The 21,798-nt window shown below is 36.0% G+C and overlaps 1 protein-coding gene across 2 annotated transcripts in view; it reads right to left on the bottom strand.

Annotated features, from left to right (window-relative positions):
• Nucleotides 1-21,798, bottom strand: part of prkg1a (protein kinase cGMP-dependent 1a) — a 67,068-nt gene that overhangs the window by 13,253 nt on the left and 32,017 nt on the right. For both annotated transcript variants that reach the window (XM_058386463.1, XM_058386461.1), the window contains exons 4-9: nucleotides 16,640-16,745; nucleotides 13,298-13,361; nucleotides 8,310-8,387; nucleotides 8,097-8,191; nucleotides 4,889-4,954; nucleotides 1,771-1,845 (exon numbers count right to left, since the gene is read on the bottom strand). In XM_058386463.1, the coding sequence (XP_058242446.1) occupies nucleotides 1,771-1,845; nucleotides 4,889-4,954; nucleotides 8,097-8,191; nucleotides 8,310-8,387; nucleotides 13,298-13,361; nucleotides 16,640-16,745 (484 nt within the window). The remainder of the gene's footprint in view (nucleotides 1-1,770; nucleotides 1,846-4,888; nucleotides 4,955-8,096; nucleotides 8,192-8,309; nucleotides 8,388-13,297; nucleotides 13,362-16,639; nucleotides 16,746-21,798) is intronic.

Here is a 21,798-nt window from a genome sequence, read left to right as displayed (position 1 = left end):
GGCATGCTTTACACCACTGCATCTGATGCTTTGCATTGCACTTGGTGATGTATGGCTTGGATGCAGCTGCTCGGCCATGGAAACCCATTCTAGCAAGCTCTCTGCACACTGTTCTTGAGCTAATCTGAAGGCCACATGAAGTTTGGAGGTCTGTAGCGATTGACTCTGCAGAAAGTTGGCGACCTCTTCGCACTATGCGCTCCGTCAGTTTACGTGGCCTACCACTTCGTTACTGAGTTGCTGTCGTTCCCAAACACTTCCACGTTCTTATAATACAGCTGACAGTTGACTGTGGAATATTTAGGAGCGAGGAAATTTCACGACTGGATTTGTTGCACAGGTGGCATCCTATCACAGTTCCACGCTGGAATTCACTGAGCTCCTGAGAGCGACCCATTCTTTCACAAATGTTTGTAAAAACAGTCTGCATGCTTAGGTGCTTGATTTTATACACCTGTGGCCATGGAAGTGATTGGTACACCTGATTCTGATTATTTGGATGGGTGAGCGAATACTTTTGGCAATATAGTGTGTATGTATATATATATATATATATATATATATATATATATATATATATATATATATATATATATATGCACATTTGGATAAAATCTGAAAGAATGAGGATTGAAATAAATGTATGCATGTGTCTAAGGAGCTCTTATGAGCTCATGGTGTATGATGTAATGCCTCTGGGTATGTGTTTCCGGTAGATGAACTGTTAAGGAGTTTTGATCCCTCTCACAGGACCGAGTGCTGGTATTATTGGCTTCTATATCTGAGAGCACGACTGAAAGTGCTCCCTAATGGCCCAGGCTTTAGGCTTTCTGCTGTATCATAGCTGCCCAGCTAGAGCTTTTTGGCCCCTGGAGACCAGATCAGTGGTCTATCAGTGCAGCTGGATGTCAGCTGTTGGAAAAAAAAAAAGAAAAAAAAAGAAAAAAAAACTTTGCTCATTTAATTAAGTATGTACACTCCAACGTAGCTGATACAATAATGGGCCATTTTAGAAATGAAATTATTCTGCCTTCATTACTTGTAAATTTATTGCTTTCTGGAAGAATGATTGCTTTAGGGTTTAAAAAAATGGATTTTATCTCTAGGATGGAATATGGTGTCAGATTAATGCAAAGAAAACATGATAAATTGTTAGTGAATGATTCTCAAAGCTAGACAAAAAAATGAAATGAGTGTTATAATCTTGACAAGAAAAATATTTCGGATATAATCATCATTAATGTAGCAGCTCGGCTAATTTACAATGCAGATGAGGAAAGAGAAAGCGGAAAGTTTCTACTGCTGCTTTGATCTAACAGAAGGAAGTTCTGCAGACAGTGAAGGAGCTGAGACAAGGTTCGACTGAGTAATTACTGTAGGGACAATAATTTCTCTTTGTGTGTGTGTGTGTGTGTGTGCTGGCTGATGATGTTTCTGAGAGTTCACATTACTCTAGCATTTGCAGTTCTTTGGTTTCACATCACCTCAAACTGCCTGAGAGGTCACTGTCTCGAACTCTCCTCTCATGTTACTGTTCATTAAAAACAATGTGTCAGTGGTAGATGGCTGCAACACAGCTGTGCGGATGCTGACCTTTTGTCTCTCGCTCAGACGCAGCAGAATAGCTGTTCTTATATAGCACTTCTTATATAGCACAATTCCTGTAATGGCACTGGAAGGATGTTCTGTGCAGGAGCCAACACTGGAGACCTATTAATACTAGCAAAACTAATAATACTTATAAGATAAGAGCTTAAGAGACAGGCTTACTTTGCTTTGGCCTCAGCGTCTTCTGATCCTTTGCTGGACAAATCCTCCAAACCTCCAATAAGGTGCTTATAAGATCTAAAACACAAGACGATAAGGTTGAAATGCTTTTCAGAAAAGTGAAAAATGACTCCTTATGTAAACAAGAATATAAGATGACAGTTTTGTAGAATGAAAAAAGTAAAAGTTAATGGAGGATCACAAGGTTTTACTGACAGCATCTAAAAAGTAAACTGCCCTTAAAGGTGCAAAGAAAAAAAAAATTACATTTGAAAGACTGACCTAATTAAAATAAGTGTTTCCTGTTGCTCTGAGAAGTAGAATATTCAATTATACATGACCTCTGCTGCTGTAAATATTAGCAATAATGATGAAAGTTCCTCTGCAATTTTAGCAGTGAGATCAGAGAAAGCAACGGAGAGGGAATACTGTATACTGTGTGTGTGTGTGCTTGCGTGTAAATATCACAGTGGGAAATAGTAGTAATGCTGTGTGTGCGCAAATGTGTATGTGTGTGTGTGTGTGCATGAATGTGTGTGTCCTGGTTGTGGAATATCACAGGGAGAAATGGTAGTAATGTTGTGTGTGTGTGTGTGTGTGTGTGTCCTGGCTGATGAATATCACAGGAAGAAATGGTAGTAATGTTGGGGATGAGCTTCTGTTGACGTGTTTATACCAAAAATGGCAGCTTTGTCACTGCACTTTAATCAATTCACATAAATATTTAAATTCTCTCTCCCTCTTCCTAAACCCCTACACATTTTCTTCCCCAAAGAGGGAAATGCTTTACAAGAATGCACTAAAAAGAAGACAGCACCATTATATTATTCTGAACTTAATTTAATAGTGTCCTTAAATTGCATTTAATACTTTTTATGACACTGTAATTTAAAGTCTATGTTTCATGGTGATACAGCAAATAGCAAAACACTCCATTATAGGAAATTGTCTATTGATGTGCCATATACAATATCTAGTTTTAAAACTTACTGTTCTACAGCTAACTTTGGTTCATTTAAATAGTTCCGTATCTATGTGTGTATGCGAGTGTATCTGTGTATGCTAGCTCAGCAGCCTGTAAATTAAATACACTGTATGGCTAAAGGTTTGTGTACCCCTGACTATAAGACTTATATGTGCTTGTTGAACATCCTATTCCAGATTTATTCTCCCTTTGCTGTTATAATAAACGCCTCTCTTCTAGGAAGGCTTTCTACAATATGTTGGAGCATGGCTGTGGGGATTTGTGCTCATTCAGCCACAAGAGAATTAGTGAGGTCAGGCATTGATGTAGGATGAGGGGGTCTGTGTTCCAGTTCATCCCAGTAAGGATGAGGTCAGGACTGTGTGCAGGCAGCTTGAGTTCTTCCACACCAACCTTAGCAAACCATTTCTTCATGGACTTTGTGCTGTCATGCTGAAACAGGCTTGAGCCTTTTAGTTCCACTAAAGGGAAATTGTAATGCTACAGCATTCAAACACATTTTATGCAACTGTGTGCTTCCGATCAGTTTGAGGATGAACCACAGATGGGTGTGATGATCAGGTGTCTCCAAACCTACTGGCTATTTTTTTTTTTTAAGAGTTGTCTTTTTTTGTCACATATACATTACTGCACAGTGAAATTCTTTCTTTGCATATCCTATCCATGGGGGTTGGGGTCAGCCATGATGCACTGCCCCTGGAGCAGGGTGGGTTGGGGGCCTTGCTCAAAGGCCTAACGGTGGCACCCCAATCTTCTGGTCAACGACCCAGAGCCTTAACCACTTGAGCTACGACCTCCTATACATAGTGTAGCTTGTATTATCCAGACAGTGATGTGGTCAAAACAGATTTGATTATCAAAAAGCAAAGAAAATTAAATTAATAACAATTAATAATTAACCAGGTTAAAGTGGTTACTGGTGATGAATAAATGAATAACACTTTAATAATATCCTAACATCTCTAAAATCTAGCATTTAACTGACAATTTATTACAATTTAGTTTTCACTTAAATATTTATGTAGCATAAAAGTCTTAAGTTATAAAATTTGATTTCTTCTCCCTCTGTGTAACAGAACTGCACACAGCAGAGTGCTGATGGATGAAGGCCTGTTAAGTTGTATCAGCCCATAAAGAGCAGAATGAGCGCATTGCCAAGGAGACAACCTGTCTGCACAGATCACTGACACACAGCACTTCAGCTATTCAGCATGAGCTACATTTATTCAGACAAACCCACCTTTGAATAGAGAAACTGACACAGACACTGAATGAATAAAGCATTCACACAAACTCGCAGTAAACAGGCAAAAATATCAGCTAAGACACACCACTACAGCTTTATATGCAATACGCAACTAAATCAGACAACTTCACAAAGTCAATTCTGTCCAGAATTATTTTTATTATATTATTTCAGAATGATACCCATGTTGTATTTTAAATAATAATAATAATAATAATAATAATAATAATAATAATAATAATAATAATTATAATAATCTCCCCCAGCTGACTCCAGAATTATTAACAGCCTTTAAGTGAACAGACAAATTGACTGTATGAAATAAACATTACAAACCACAATCACAAATTAAAATAAAATAAAATAAAATAAAATAAAATAAAATAAAATAAAATAAAATAAAATAAAATAAAATAGATAGATAGATAGATAGATAGATAGATAGATAGATAGATAGATAGATAGATAGATAGATAGATAGATAGATAGATAGAGTTAATTTAACAAAAATTAAATGACTGGAGACACTTGCTACCCCTCCTATAACTAAAAATCCTAAACGAATTCTCCTAATCGCTTAACAAAAATACTTTTCTGAGAAAATCACAGCGCTAAAGAATCACGTACACACAGAGTCAAGTCTAGCCCTGGAAACATATTGAATAATCTTTAAGGTGCTGCTAATTCTGAAATGAGATTTTCTTCCCAAAATAATCTAAAATTTAAAAAGAAATCATGCTTTATGCTTAAGCTATTTTTAAGGTCAATCAGTGCATGAATTACTCATTTGTTTTTATTTTATAAAACATGTGAACAATTCTTAAGCTGACTATTCCATAGGTATAACAGTATAACAAAGCATAATGAAGGATATAATGAGTAATACTCACTCTCTGTCAATTACAAGGCAGGTAACAGTCTCTGCAGCAATCACGCTGGCTGTCCTGATGTCCTCTCTGTGCAAAAACAAGGAGACGTAAGTAAAAAATTCTGCAACACAGAAAATGATCAGCGCTACCTAATTCAAATTAGACTCAGGGTAGCATGCTTAACAGCTGGATCAATGTAGCTCGACAGTCAGTTTAACAAGAAACGGGAAGTTTTACTTTACAGAAATAACTTCAGCCATGCTCTATATACAATATGAGGTTTAATAATAATAATTTATCATAATAAATACTAATAATGCGGAACTGAGTTGTCCATTAGCATTATAGAATACAGAAATCAATTAAAACTGAAATTTCAATTAGGAAACTCAAGAAGGTTATTTCTATAAACATTAGCTATTACTCAGAAACTCTCTGTACGCCATCGTTAACCTCTTCTGGCTCGTTGAATTCTGAGGAATCGTCACTCCAATCGCACGAGTCAGAATCCGAGACTGAGTGCACTGCATCCATAACATTCACACGCTGTTTTTTTTTTTTTACAACTCTTTTTAGATTTACAACACTCTCAAAAACAATTACTCTCAATTATGCTCCACCAAACCCCACTGCTACCCAAGCAAGCACCATTCAACCCTGGACAAAGCTCACACACACACACACACCTCCCGACAGCTTCGCTGACAAGAAAGAAGAGTAGATGTTAATGTAAACAGAGTACATACACACATGCTCCAATCCCAAAGTCTCAGACAGAGGTGACAATTCTCCACTGCACAACCTTAAATCCCCCACAACACAAATACACAAACACACCCAGAGAAGGTCACAGCTGCTCCACATCACAGCACAGAACAGACAGCAGAAAAGCACAGGAGAGATTCTGTCACTATTTTAAAGTGCAATCATAGAGCCAGAGAGTGAGTGTGAGCACCAGGGTTGATGAGTGTAATTATGGCCTGAGTGCTCTCTGTAAGAGGCTTTATAAGTGACGTTAAGTGGACAGAAATGCCCTACTTGTAGTGCATAAAGACCCATCTCAAAACATGATACGCGCACTGCAAAAATTGGCCTTCTGTGCCAAACTCTCGTTCCTGTTCGAAATAGTCACACACATTCACACATAGTCTACCCTGGCATACATTGGACAATCGGGATACCTGGAGCCCTCACACACAAATTGTACACTGTGTACACCAGGCCCTCTCAGATCAGATTGCTTACTGGAAGTTCAGCCCAGACATAAACAAGGCGATCGTTTCAGAAATTGATTGCGACAGTCCATGACGCAGCCGAGAATACACCGTAGCCTCCTGCAATAGTGTGTGCAGAGCTTGCACTCGAATAGAAGCTGTAGCTCTTAAGGGGATTGCAGAGGGATGAAGGAGGTAGAAGGAGAATTGTTCATATTCATGAGCACTGATTTTGTGTATTCCACTCATTCATCTTATACACCCAGGATAAAACCTCAAATCCTCTGCTCTAGGCAAGAAAATACCACATCATTTCTCATAAGCTAGAACTTAGTGCTATAATAACAGCAACAAATTACTGCAAATGATTAGAAGAGGCATGCAGGTGCTGGATGTCATTACTGAGCACAGCGCTTTGGGATAAAACAGCTGGCCTTGCATGTACTATTCTAGTAGATTTGATCTCAGCCAGTAGGGGATTTTTATTTTATTTGGAGTTCTGAACCGTTTTTCTCAGCAAAACAGTAGGATGTTTTTTTTTTTTTACAAATATTATCAATCTATAACACAAAAACGGAACGGAAAAAAGGTTTCAAGCGCTACTTAAATCGGCTTGACTGAAAGGATAAGACAAGTGCATACCTGCTAACTATCTGATAAAAATTTTCTGAAACAGCGGCGTCTGGATTTGAGATTAATACAGTCATCATTCATTCTGTCTATGTAGAATTTTAAAGAGAAAGCGATGGAGAGGAAAGGGCTGATAAGGGCTGATAACAGAGAGCTGCTTGATGTGATGATGTATGATGTGACAACACACACACGCACCACACTGCATAAAAATGGCACCTTTGCTAAGAGAAAATTTCTTAAATATAGTCAAATGTATCTAGTTATTTTTAAAAATAAAATAAGATTACAATAAACCAAATTTGAGATTACCAAACCAGTATTTTTTACTCATTTCCACCTTTAGGTTTTCATATTCTATTGGCAGATAACTGCTTATTTCTAGAAATAAATGGTAAAATTATCTTGAAATCTTGAAGCTAAGCTAAGCTTGGAATTAGCAGAAAATATCTAGAAAAAGGTCAAATAAGCTTGTATTTGGTTTATTGGTATTTCCACTTGCAAAGATGTCACTGTTTGCAGTGCAGTAGATAGGGTTCACCCACACATACATCAGGGTGACACAAGCGCTGTAAATGGAAATGTATGTACACATAATCATACACTTATGATATATAACAGATTGAGATATCAGAGTTCTACATAGAAAATAGTAAAATAAACAGAAAACTGTGAAGACATGACAAAATAATATAAACCCATACATATCAAAAAGCCATTTTTCCTTCCAAAAAGCATAAATTCTTCCTCAAAATACTGTCACACTGTTCATGGATTGTTTTAGTATTATTAGTATTATTAGTAGTACTAATCTTCCAATTCTTTAATGGATGAATATCTGTTTTGTAGTCTGTGCTCCAAGAGTTCATAAAAGCAGATTGTTGCTTAAATCTAATTATTATGGATGGCATGGAAGACACTTGACTTCCTCTTTGTGTTAGCAGCATGTCTGAGTCTGTGAAATTGCCTCATAAGTATTGGCTGTAGAACGATCACGCAAAACATTCATTGGGACAGTTGCTTCATGCTTTGATATGGTGTTGATATGAAAACTTTTCAAATTCCAACTTTGAGAAGTCCTGCCACAATGAGTTTAAGACTTTTGAGACTATTATATTAAATAACTTTTCATTTCTTGTGTCTATTTTGTTGCAAGTTTTGGCATAACTACTATTTGTCCATTTTGGGAATCAAAGAGAGAGATAGAGAGAGAGAGAGAGAGAGAGAGAGAGACCACTAGGTGGCACAGCACTACAGCTCTTATTGTATATATTTGGATTTAGGTCATAGAAGCAGTTTATGAAGTAACTCAGTGTGCTACAGCTGCATGAGGTCAGCCCTGATCCATTTGATGACTTATCTGATGGATAAAGAGGACTACCTACCCTTGCAAGGCTTTCTCTCCAAACCAATCGCCCTTCCCCAAAGAGCGCAGGTACACTGCATCCTGACTGGCAGAGTCCTCTCGGGTCACGGTCACCTAAAACACAGGGCCAGGTTACCAAAGAGCCCTGATCAAAATAGCAAAATAGAAAAGAGCTCTGGGGCACTTTAACATTAAAACATCATACCACTGCTGTGCTAAAAATGTTACTTACCTTTCCTTTACTAATGATGAAGAAGGTGTCTCCCCTGGCTCCCTGCCTGATTATATAATCTCCCTCTTCATAATGCGTCTAATTACCAAACACAGAAATGAGCATAAGACATGAGAGGAAGGGACAGGAAAAGAAAGAAGTAATAAAAAATAAAAACAAGGTAGTAATGTAAGTTAGATTTTTAGTGCTGCAAAGGGACTTTTTGAAAACTATTCATGGCTTTGTTGACATTTCTACTTAAGGAATGAATACCATTTGCATGAATACCACAACATAACTCATTTCAGCCTCTTTGTAAATATGTGAGGAGTGATCAGAGTTGTTTGTTCTGGTGATGCAGTTTTGAATCCCCCCCAATAAATAAATAAATTAATTAATTAATTAAATATCCACTGAAACACTATTCCTAATTCCTCCTACACCATATCACTGAGACTCTAAGCCCTGACATGTTGCCAAAGAGAGAAAGCACTTTTTTTGGACACATGCCCTCCTGCTATTCTGCATGCCATCACTGTCCTCTAGACAGATGTAATGAGAGATGTAATGTTGCACAGACAGCACAGACGAAACAATACCCCCAATTTGACTGAAGCCAAAATTCTCACTATGTGACCTAGAATATGACCTTTAAGTCACCACAATTTAAATTATACATATCAGTTCACAGATCTGAAAAAAAGAAAGACATTTAGAACAAATAGCAGAATATATGATGAGAAAACCATACTGTAAACATTTTAATCTGTATTGATCATTAATGGTTAAAATATCATGGAACATAAAGTTATAAACAGTTCATTTTTTTAAATTAAAGCTTACATATACTGAGAAAGTTCAATATCAGCACAAGATGTGATGTTTATTTCCTGGTTTAAAACAGCACATCAACAATTCAGAAGCTTTGTTATATATCACACTGAAATCACATATAGACCCAACTAGGAACCCAAATGGATCCCATTAATTTTTTAGATTTTTTTATTTTTATATGTATGTCTTGAATATTGAATAGAATATTGGAATCAATATTAGAGTGACAAGGAGTGTGCTGTGCTCTAGCAATTAGCCTGCAGATTTGCTGTTCATTAATATTTCTAAATAAACTAAAATAATAATAGAATATAGAATATAGAATAATAATAATAACTATATGTATAAAACAAAACATTAATAATTCATAGGGGCAAAATACTGATATTCTGACAGCATTCTAAACTAAAAATATGGCTGCCTTCTTTCTAACACTGCTACACCCAGGTTTAGATAGATAGATAGATAGATAGATAGATAGATAGATAGATAGATAGATAGATAGATAGATAGATAGATAGATAGATAGATAGATAGATAGATAGATAGATAGAGAGAATAAATATAGACTATTATCATATATAACTAAAACAACATGGAAACTTAAATATATAATAGTCACAATGTATAATCACAGACATCCAGAAAACAGTTTTAGAATAAACATACATAAAAATCAACACCAACAAAAAAAATCTAAAAATAAATCCTTGGATTTATGAGAGGAAAACTTTCTGTCTCCGTTTTGCTTCTTATTTACGATCTGTTCTGTCTGGTTGTGAATTGAAGCAGTGAAAATGTTACTGCTGTTAAACAGTATGCTCTGTATGCTCAAAATCTAGAGCTTTAAATTTGCTTACTGTCAATAATCTGGAGTGTAATTAGGGCGGTTCCATGTTGGTCAACTAATGAACAATTCCAATCAGATTTCGCTATGTCATGACATACATAATAGGCAGAAAATGAAAAACGGGTGGAGATAGAACGGAGAGATCAGTGAAGATATGAGGGGAAATTACAGCTATTCATTTCCTTTCATTCTTAAGTGGATTTCAATGAGCTGAGGTTGGTTTAACAGCCTCATTTTCATATGACTGCTGCTGGAGTCTGCACTTTCTAAAAGAGGAAGATTCACCTCTATCAAATGGGATATAAAGAATCTCTATAACAGCAGTTAAGTTATACACTAATCCTGGGTATTCAGAATCTGACCTTTCACAATGTAGATTCCTAAACTATGGGTTAACGTTTATATTTGCATATTTGTGGTGTCAAGATCCATGATTGAGTGAATACAGTATGCGATTGTTTTAAATAAGGGCTATGATTTTGCATTAGTGAGTGAAAAGACACCATCTAAATCCAACTTGGCTGTATTAAGCCTCCTGGCATGCACAAAGCCAAGAAAACAGAAAAAAATGCAAAGAAAATACAGAATAAACAAAACTTTTTAACTACTGTTTACACAACATGCAGCGTTTCTGTGACTGCAAAGCAGGTGATATGAGACATGTGCCATTATTTATGATTGGATGTCTGTTGCTAAGCTTCTAACCTTCTAACACCACATTGTTTCACACTACATGTAATGTGGGGTTAACATTGCATCTCTACCTGGGGTTAAAAGCATGAGAATAACAGGGTTAAGTGCAGTGTGAAAAGCTCTACTGAGAGAATGAAACAGATCATGTCATTGCAAATTAAGAAGGAATGCTTGTAAGAGCATTTCCCAGCGTCTAGTTAGCGCATAAAATGTACATTTTAAGTCACATTTCTTTATTAACTGTATAGTATTTTATTCTTTACCTAGCCTATTCATAACAATTGCTTTACAGATTGAGTCACAGAATTAGTGGGAGAAGGAAAAGGACAAGAGGACATTTGGTTCTCTTAGTAATTGTGCAATGACAAGAGGAGGTGACTCAGCCATACATTCACACTTTCAAAGAACACCATTTAGCAGCTACACTGCCACGCTTTATCTACTGTATTCTTCAGCACGTTACTTCCTCTGCCTTATATCTTTGTTTATTAATTAGATGTGTGTATTCATCAAGACTTGCATAATCCAATAACATGTTTGCTAATCTAAAGAAAAGGTTTGCAGATCTTACAGCCCAGGGCTTTTCAAATCAGTCCAGCCTCAAACCTCTTACTGTATATTAACTTCACTTCACAAAGCTATTCTACTTCTCTACTTCCAATCCTTCTTCTAGACATTATGCAAACTCTGATTGTCCTGAGAGAGCACATCACACACTACACCTTGTCCTCAAACCATACAGTTTAATGGTTACCTAAAAATCACCCCTACACAATGCCAGCATTTATGATATACTGAATAAGTAGAGCAAATTTTCTGTATAAGACTATTCTTAAGTTCACTTTCACATGTACTTCTTTTCAGAATACTTTTTTTTTCTTCGGTGAATAAACATCCTTTCTTCAGACTTATTATTAATAATTGGAGTGCAACGCTTAAGTTGTCAAAGCTTCTGATAAAATTAGTTAGGATTAAAGATACACACACACACACCCTCAGGCCATTACAGCTTAGTGATTAGAGTTTCTACTAAATTGAAGAAGGCAGTGAATGAAACCTGCCGGAATTAAAACCGATATGTCCATAAGAATGCCTGCTAAATGCATGCTAGCTAAATATTTTCACTGAGATCTCTCACCAGCTGCTCACAGGCTACACAATGAGATTGCAGGCAGTTCTAAGTTACAATAGAAGAATTGGATCACATTCAGAAGCGGAGAATTTTTAATTGATATTTGGAGTTTGTGAATTTTTAGCATACAGTATTTGATCCTTTTTGAGGGAACAGCTGTTAAACAGCCTGTGGACGCTAGTTTCATGCCAGCACGGGTGTCATTTGCTACTGAATGCCAGAATTTTGGTTGAATGCAAGCCATTTTTTTTTTCAAATGCGCACTGTGTTGCTATTTTTGTGGTCATAAACTCACATTGCACAGATTTTGGATGTATGTTGGTACAAAAATAGTTGCGTGTTACTGCCTTTCAGTTACATGTGCATTTGCAAATACTCTATAAAAATCCATTTAAATTAATTAAAAAATGAACATGACTGACCAGCTGAACAACAGCAGTATTAATGTTGCTGAGACAGTGATAGCATTTACCTTACTTTAATGCTGCATATTTAGATCAACAATTAAAAAGAGATCTTAAACTGATTTAAAATTATCGTGAAATGACTATAAGATCCGATAACCCTGCACACTCCAAATGATATGGAACTCTAAACGTATGAGGGAGATTTTGCTGTTGGAGCTGATGGGAAGCTGAGTATGTAGATAAAGCTGGTATACAGGGTTTTATTTCCCTCCACATAACATGCACTGTATTGCAAATGGGTAGAATTACTATTTAGTAACTTCAGAATCTTCAGTTTCACTGATAGATACACTGTGTTTTGTTGTTGAAACAAACTACTAAAGATGGTTATTTTACTGTTTCACTGATTAAGCTTTGTATTAGCTCTGTTACAATATCTGTGTATTTGACGCCATTGACTGTTCAAAGTAAAAATAAATTTAAAATAAAAATGCACCAACACTGCCACTGAAATATTGATATAAACTCTAGTGACAGATAGAAAATACAGAAATACAGTTGGTCATTTCTCCCACTAAATTACTCACCACAATCTTATGTCTTGTTTTTATGTGTGCTATGATCAAGAAAATACAGCCTTAAGTGTCTTGCTATAAAATAAATTTCTTCCGCACTCAGCTCTCTTCATTCCATAGCAATACTGTACCAAACTAAAAATCAATAAATAAGCATGTAAATATGTTGTTATGTTGTATTATGTAAGATCAAACACTGGCAACGTCCACCAGAATTTAACATTTTGGTAGTTTTGAGTGAGACTGCAATGACTTGATTAAACTTGAGCTGACAGATGGTGCGTTTATTTTTGGCCTTCTGAAGATGGACAGTTCAAATCATAAAAGCCTTGAGACACAGTGGAATAAATTATCATAGTTTAGCATATAACATATACTCTTTAGGCAAAAGGTGCTCAATGAAGTTGCCGATTGTTTTGTTTGGTTTTTTTTGGTGTGGATATGAACATTGTTTGAAGAATGCCTGAAGTGCTTTTCAAGAAGCTCTGATCTGAAGGATTAGCTAAATAAATGTTTACCTCTTCAAGGACATCAGCCAGTTTGCTTAGTATTTCTTCTGGAAGACTATGGAATGTGGGAACACTGCAAAAGAGAGGATTTACAACATTAATTTCAAGTCAACATTGCAGTCATTTTATTATTATTATTAGACATGGATAAACAGTATCTAAAACTTGACCAAAATGCAACATTTTTTCCCAGCAGCAGCTCCCAAAAGTTTTATATTACATTCATGTCATTTGGAAAGTAAAGGCTCTAAGTACCCAATTTAAAGCTTTAGGCATTTACCATGTAGAAAACTATTAATTAATGAACACATTACACATGCTGACCAAACCCTGCTAAATAATAACTAGTGATATTGCTTAAATTTATAGTCTATACATCCCTCCACAGTGCTGTTCAAAATGGTGACTCTGAATATTCAGCTGCAGGGCAAATCACAAACTATCTGCTATAATGGATGTTTCACAGACTTTCCAAAACATTCATTATAACTATAAATGACAAAAATATTGTAGGTTATTCTATAATACAGGATGGTGGTTTCAGCACATTCTGTTATTTCAGTGCATAACGATTTAACATTATTTGGAAGCAAAAAAAAAAAAAAAGAGAACACACTGCAATTTTTAGTATATACACTACCAGTCAAAAGTTTGGACACACCTTTTAATTCAGTGTTTTTTGTTTAGGGATTTATTTTCTACATTCTAAAACAATACTGGAGATTTCAAAACTATGAAATAACACACATGGACTTAAGTAATCCATATGTAATGACAACAAAAAACAATCAGTTGTTATTTTAAGACATAAAGGTCAGGTGTTCTGGAATAGTTCTTGCAAGAACAGTATTGTCAAGTGCATTTGCAAAAGCCATCAAGCACCATGATGAAACTGGCTCACATGAAGACCATCCCAGTAAAGCAAGACCAAAACTTACCTCTGCTGCAGAGGAGAAGTTCATTTAGAGTTACCAGCCTCAGAAATCACCAATTAACAGCACCTCAGATTAGAGCTGTTATGAAGGCTTTACAGAGCACAAGTAGCAGACATATCTCAATATCAACTGTTCAAACAAGATTATTGTGTATTCCGGCCGCCTTCAGCATTGTTTTACAATGTAGAAAGAAATAAACATCAGGAAAGACCATGGAATTAGAAGATGTGTCCAGACTTTTGACTGGTAGTGTACATGAACAATTATGTATACACAGTACATGTAGTTATGTGGAGAATTGTCAGATAAATTCTCGAGTCAGAAACTGTGTTATTTTTGTAAACAGCTCGACTTGGACAGTAGTTCCATCTGTAACATAAATGACCACTTTATATATTATATTATATTATATTATATTATATTATATTATATTATATTATATTATATTATATTATATTATATTATATTATATTATATTATATTATATTATATTATATTATATTATGCTTTCTCTGCAAAATGGCAAACTACATATGCGAGAGAATGAAAAAGAGAGGCTGGTGAGGGAATTTTTACTGCTATAAGTGATAATAGGAACAGACTTATTTCATGATCGTTCCACAACATTTAATCTAACTACTGTTACAACATTCATTTTCCTGTTCATTAATTAATAATGAAATAAATAACTGTGGCATAAGTGGAAAAACACACTTTGGCCCATGCTCTTATAGCAAAACAAGCAATGTTTGGGATATAAACACATGTATTATTTTTGCATAACTGCACTGTATCATGTGTTATTCCTTACATTATAGATGTGTGTGGATCGGAGTTTGAATTCTATAATGCTAAATAGCAACAGAATTTCTTTGACTTGACAAAGTACATGAGATTACTTTAAGTTCTTTGTTGATGATGGGTGATGGTGTGCTGATAATGTCTGTTACTTAGTGGCAAGGGTATCAATATATCTAATGTTCAAGTATATTTTCAACCAAGTTTGCTAACATTATTGTATGAAGCAAGCCATTCCTAATCTCAGCTCTTTGGCTTGTAAATCGAAACCCCTATTTCTGGTGACAAACATGTATTTACTTTAGAGACTTGTCTTAGTCTAACTTGGGAGGTCTTACTTATTATTCTGTGATTTCCTGCTAGATTGTATTCTGTTGAGGCTTCTTCTCAGAGCCACATTTGTTGTTCTGTGTCTTCTGGCTCAAATATGTATGCCTAGATATCGCTGCCTAATTGCAATTTGAAACATTTTTATCTGATGAGTAATGTCTGTTGCTGAAATAATTAATGGTGATCTAAAAAAATTTAGCACAATGTTATTATCGAAACCATTAATCTACAATTAACTGCTATCACTAGTGAGCCAGCTGGTGACCGAAAAAAGCATTCACACAGACCGCCCACAGATAGCCTGTCCAAAGCAGCAGTCCTTTAGTACCTATGAGATGCACTGTTAGATACGGGTTTTCATGTTATATGAACCAGGGCACTTCTCCATAAAGAGAGCATTTACAGAAGAATTATCAATGGTTACATTTAAATTTTTGTCATCAGGTCCCTTTAGGGTCAAATGCCTAGGTAGACTCTTCTATTAGAGACATCACTGCTTACATCCTACTGTCTTTTGCAAAGCTTTGAGATGAATTTGGGGTTCCTGAAAACTGAGTAACATTAAAAAACATGATAATGTGTCCCGAAGCTCTATAAACTCTAATAAACCGTAATGCTGTGTTAATAACTTAATAAGAGACAAGTAAATGAAGAAGTAACTGTAAAAATCTAGTTTAGATTTAGAAGCAGATTATGGTGACTGTGGCAGGATTGTGTTAATTAAAATGATTACAAACCTACAGACATTGTAAATTTCTAGGGAGACAGAGAGTGAGAAATAGAGAAGAGGAAGGATGGATTAGGAGCCATTGAGAGATAGAGACTAAAAAACGCTTTATGCACAAAGGCTTTGTGCCAGTGGAGCAGTGAAGCTTCCAAAGAACTGTTCTATTACGCAACTATCTTCTAGTGAAGATTTCTTTCATGTAACATTTCACTTATAAACGCATCCATGCAGCATTCTGTCTTTAATATGTAAAATATTTCCCATGCTTTCTTTTCAGTGTGCTATTATGCAAATAGGATCTTCAGATGAAAGATGAAAAGAAAAGGAGAAGAGAAAGAGGGAAGGAGGCGCTTTCGGCTGGATGCAGAGAAGACTCCCTCATAGACACACAGAAGACTAGCATGACAGCTGCAGTGCCAATGTACACTAACACACAGACACACACACACACACACACACACACACACACACACACACAGTTATAGACATTCAAACAGTTCAGAATTCATATACTTAGATATATTTGGACTATTATTCACACACACACACACAATTTCTAACCTTTTGAGAAACTCCATGTACTCTGCATGTTTTATCAGACCCGTCCTCATCATGATGGTCTGAAAGCATTGCCTGTCGATGGCCCATAACTTCACGTTGGTTAGAGCTGTGAATTGAATTGGAAAAGGGAATTAAAAGGAGAAAATATTCAGAAATACTTAGAAATATTTACTCACTATATCCTTGATTTAAAATAAGAAGACAAATTTTAAATACAAATAAACTTTTTGTACTATATTTCTTATGTTCTGTAAAGCTGATTTGAAACAAGGTCCATTGTTAAAAGCATTATACAAATAGAATTAAATCAAATTGAATTAAAATCGGTAAAAGTTAGTATTAAATAAAAAGTATCATACAGTGCACTAACTACTGTAGGGTTACTGGAACAAGGATTTATCTGTTGATGAAACTTAGAATATTATGACTGCTGGGTGATGAAGTGATAAAAATAATCCAGTTTAAACAAAAGCCTGAGTGCTGTGAGTGAGAAATTATCAGAGCTAGACTAGAGCTAATAAACAAACCACACAGATATGAGCAGATAGGACTCACATACACTTCATTGTGTCAGAAGTTGCATTTATCACCTTCTGGCAACATTTCAAGACTGAAACAATGAAAGACTTTCAACATGTATTGAGTGTGATGTTTATTTTTGACAACAGTATTTGCTCTTTTTTATTAGGGGGGACCAGAAATTCTAGAGTAAACTATAAATGTATTCACAAAACAGAAGAAAACAGCTGAAAGTGCAAGTAGTGAAATGTGTTAGTGTGTGTACTTGGTTTTGAAAAATGTTTGAGATATTTTAGCATCGAGAAATATATACAATTACACACAATGCTGAAAATGTACAACGATCAAAAATGTCTTACCCCCATTGGCTTTCTATGTAGCATGTGAACACACACCTCTCTTTATGCAGACATGATTACTGAATTTTTAAAATACCACAAATAATCAGACAATCTTTGGTGCAACTAGCACATTTATTATTTATGATCAAATCGTAAATTGATGACTGTTTGAATTCTGATGGCAGTCTCTAAATATGATCCGCAACACTGAGTTTCCTTGTGGGAATATTTGTCCGGATAGACAACCAACAGGATGAGGCTTAAATGAAGCAGTCAAAGACGCTGATAAAGTAAGAGAACAAAGCCTGCTACACTTCTCTCACTGCCCCAGCACATTAGTTATTCATCAGGCTTTGCTGGCGGTGATTAGGCTTTATCATTTAATACTGACACATTCAAGAACCCTGCTCAAGGGCATAAATCAAGGTGACACAAAGAAACCCTTCCCATACAAGGAATTCTAAACAAGTGATGCATGCTCAGAAGAATAAAAGAAGGATTAAATATTAGATACACAGCTCTTTGCTCACTATACCATCACATATCTTACTGACATTAACACTACTGCAAACTGTACTGTGTGTAAGCGATCATAGTGTGTGAGGTGTAATGCAGATAAATGGATTGAAATGTTAAATCATAGGCTGTAATGCCTTCTCGTCCAGTCTGCAATTTAGACTTCCTGACAAAGGATAACCAGCAAATTATGACCTTTTATGTCAATCAATGGAGATTTAGTATATTGCCTGTCTACACTGATATCCTTTAGTTTATCCACATGTTTGTTTCAACATAGTGTAGAATGCATTTAAATCATATAAGTAAAACCGAATAAAATTGTAAGCCAAGAACTGAAAGAAAGAAAGAAAGAAAGAAAGAAAGAAAGAAAGAAAGAAAGAAATTTCTTTATATGTGTTATATATTTATATAATACACTAAAACTGCTCAAAAGAGGTAAAGACATTGTTAAGGCATATTTACATTTCTGGTATTTGGCAAATTCCCTAATTCAGAGCAACTTACATTTGGGACTGAGCAATTGGGGGTTAAGGGACTTGCTCAGGGGCCCAGCAGTGGCAGGTTGTTGGACTTGGGATTCATGTTCACAACCTTTCATTGGATTAGTAGTCCAATGCCTTAACCACTAAGCTACCACATCCCCCCCACACAACAGAAGAGTCTGACACACTGATCAAGTAATAGAACAAAGCCAGCTTTAGAAGCTTTGTAAATCTTCACTGGAAGATTTACAATATTGGCTATCCATACTAATACCCTTCAGCTTGTCCATGTTTCTGTTTCAAGTGTAGAATGCATCTAATGCATGTAATTAGAAGTGTATTGGAAAACCATTCAAGAATCCCTCATGCTACAAATCAATCAAAAATGCAGTTAAAAACACAATCAGAGTGTAGTACTGTACATTAACCTTGTTTGACTGTGCCCTGGGTTAGGGTTAGGCCCTGTCTTTAAATTATGGTACATACAGAAATAGAAGAGATATTTATTTGTAGTCCTCAGTTCTAATTCCACTAGCATTGTGCTCCAATTGATTTGTGATATTGTCACAGACAGTAGAAAAAGTACAAAAACGTGTTTATTTCCATATACCACATGAAATAATGTAACAGATAATTTTGTAATTAAGCATACTCAGTCATCAGCAATTATAAGCTAAATATGTTCCCTAAACCATTTCATTTAACATTCACTGTCTTTACATTTACAACTATTCAAGCACTTCTGAGCATCTAATAAAATCACCACCATGACAGTGTTGGCTGGAGAAAGAGGCAAAACTACTACATGCTGGCATATACAATCACAATTACAATCAACAAAAAATTTCTGATATCCAATATTAAACGTGTTCATTCATCCATCCATCTTCAGTAACCACTTTATCCTGAGACCCTGTGAGGATCCGGAGTCTATTCCAGGATCACTGGGAATACACCCTGAATGGTAAGCCCATCCAACGCATGGCATTGTGCATACACATATTCACACCTAGAGGCAATTTATTATAGCCAATCGACCTACCCTGATATTTTTGGAAGAGTACCTGGAGAACCCAGATATGAGAAGAACCAGCAAAACTCCACAGACAGTAACTTAAACTCAGTAACTAGGGACCTTAGAACTGTGAGGTATCAATGCTACATGCAGTACCATCTTTCTGTCATATTAAACCTGTTTGAAACAAAATGTGTTCTATTAAACATATTTAAAAAAAAAAATCAACATGCACTCTAGATGCCAATCTGATGAGTCTTTGTAGCACTAATCTCACATAGTCACACTTCACATATTCACATCCTGTTTTATGATTTGTGGCTTATGATTTGGGGATTTAACAAATATTTCTCCTTTAAAATTGGGCAGCAAACAGAGACAAATTGGTAATACCTCAGAATGAAGCAAATACCTTTGAAATCAATCTGTAAGCAGTTGATGAAATTATAGGATCAGAATAATAAGAAGCAGCAGGTAGAATAGGAGTACAAGCTAGTAAGCTCCCACACTCAAGACTTCCTTGATTCTGCAATATATATGACATCATACTGAGCTTTTTTGGACTCTACCCTGCTTATTCTCTCACTCTGTTACTCCCGGGAGCTGCTCTCAAGATATCAGTAATGAGAGCAAGGTACAAAGATGACTAATTATCCTGTGAGCCACTGGATGAAATGAGCCTCAGTTAAGTTTCATTCCTATAATATAAAGATGGAAGCAGCATCAAGGCTTGTGCAGGCTTTGGGTCAATGAGGATGGTATTGGCTACCATCAGTTTAATAACAGTCTATTTTTAATAACTCTCAATGCTTTACATATACATTCTCCCAAAATAATCACATAAAATGTCAACCAATTACAGCAAATGATTTAGATGAACAATGATAATATTCCTGAAAAGCAAGGAATTTTGTACTTCACGCCAGGAAAATCTATTTTGTCCTGATAATATGTGGAGCTCGAACCAAAGTTGAATCTGCTATAAGACTATTTTTCTTGACTGAGCTTAACATCAACTCCCACCTAAACATATTGATATGCTAGCTCTCTGATCCCAGATAAGAGATCTGAGCAAGGATGGAGAGAAAAGAGAGAAGTGCAGTATAATGTGAAAATTAGCAATGAATATGCCAGTGTGGAGACACATTCACACGGCATTCATGCTCTTAACCACAGATCTCGCTACTGAATTCCACAGGAGCTCTATTCCACAGATTAACATTAACATGCAGGTTTCCAGCAGAGCATCCGCACACCCACACATTTTGTCTACGGTTAATACAAGCCAGAAGGCACATGCTACAAAACAGTGTACTGAATAATTTCACCTGAACTTTTTTTAAAATAAAACAATACCATTTACATTCAATTAGCGATTACATGATCATTATACAACCTAGCAAAATTAATCACTGGAACCTTGAGCTACATCAGTTTTGTGAGTGCATTAGAATTATTATTATTATTTGCATTCATTCAATTCCTGGCAAAGCATTTAGCCCGAAACAAAACATTAAAACAAACTGTGATATTCTATGGATGCTGAGAATGAAAATAAAGATGTTAGAGGTGTAGTGAGACATAATTCAGGCCCCAGCATGCTCCCTGATTGAGCCTGTGTTAATGTTATTCATAAGGGAGAGGAAACACATCACTTGAGAACCTGCCTTGGCACGATTCATTCTGCTCAGCCTGTTCACTGCTTACTGAACAGACAGCTCCAGACAAGGCAGAGGATAGCAGCACAGGATAATAAATATTCCACAGAGCCAATCAGCTCCTCACTGATGGCAAAAGAAGGTAAGTCCATTTCAGCATTACTAAATCTTACAGAAAATAAGTGCACACTGATCCTACTCTTACCCCCTGAGCTCTACAAGCCATCATGTCTAAAAGCTTCTACTTCTGCCATCCTGAAATATACAATCTCCTGCGAACTAAAAGCTTCTATTCTTGTCTAGAGAACTACAAACCCCTGGTCAACTTCCTGCTCCTGTCCAGAGGACTGAAATTTCCTGCTCCTAAAAGCCTCTGGTCTTGTCTACAGGACTACAAACTCCTGATCCTGTCCAGAGTACTTCAATTTCCTGCTCCTATCTAGAGTACTTCACGTTGTTGATTGTATCCTGAAAACCCCCATGGACATTAGGGCTTTATTTCCAGAGGAATTTCTGCACCTGCTCAGAGGTTTCTACTCCTATCCAGAAGATTCATTCCTGATCCTGTGCACTGGACTACAAACTTCTGCTTAACTATACTATATACTAAATCTAGTCACAAATA

Source organism: Hemibagrus wyckioides, linkage group LG03, assembly GCF_019097595.1.
Source record: "Hemibagrus wyckioides isolate EC202008001 linkage group LG03, SWU_Hwy_1.0, whole genome shotgun sequence".
Classification (NCBI taxonomy): Eukaryota; Metazoa; Chordata; class Actinopteri; order Siluriformes; family Bagridae; genus Hemibagrus; species Hemibagrus wyckioides.
The sequence above is the reverse complement of the archived record's forward strand: the minus strand, read 5'-3'. Positions and strand labels throughout refer to the sequence as shown.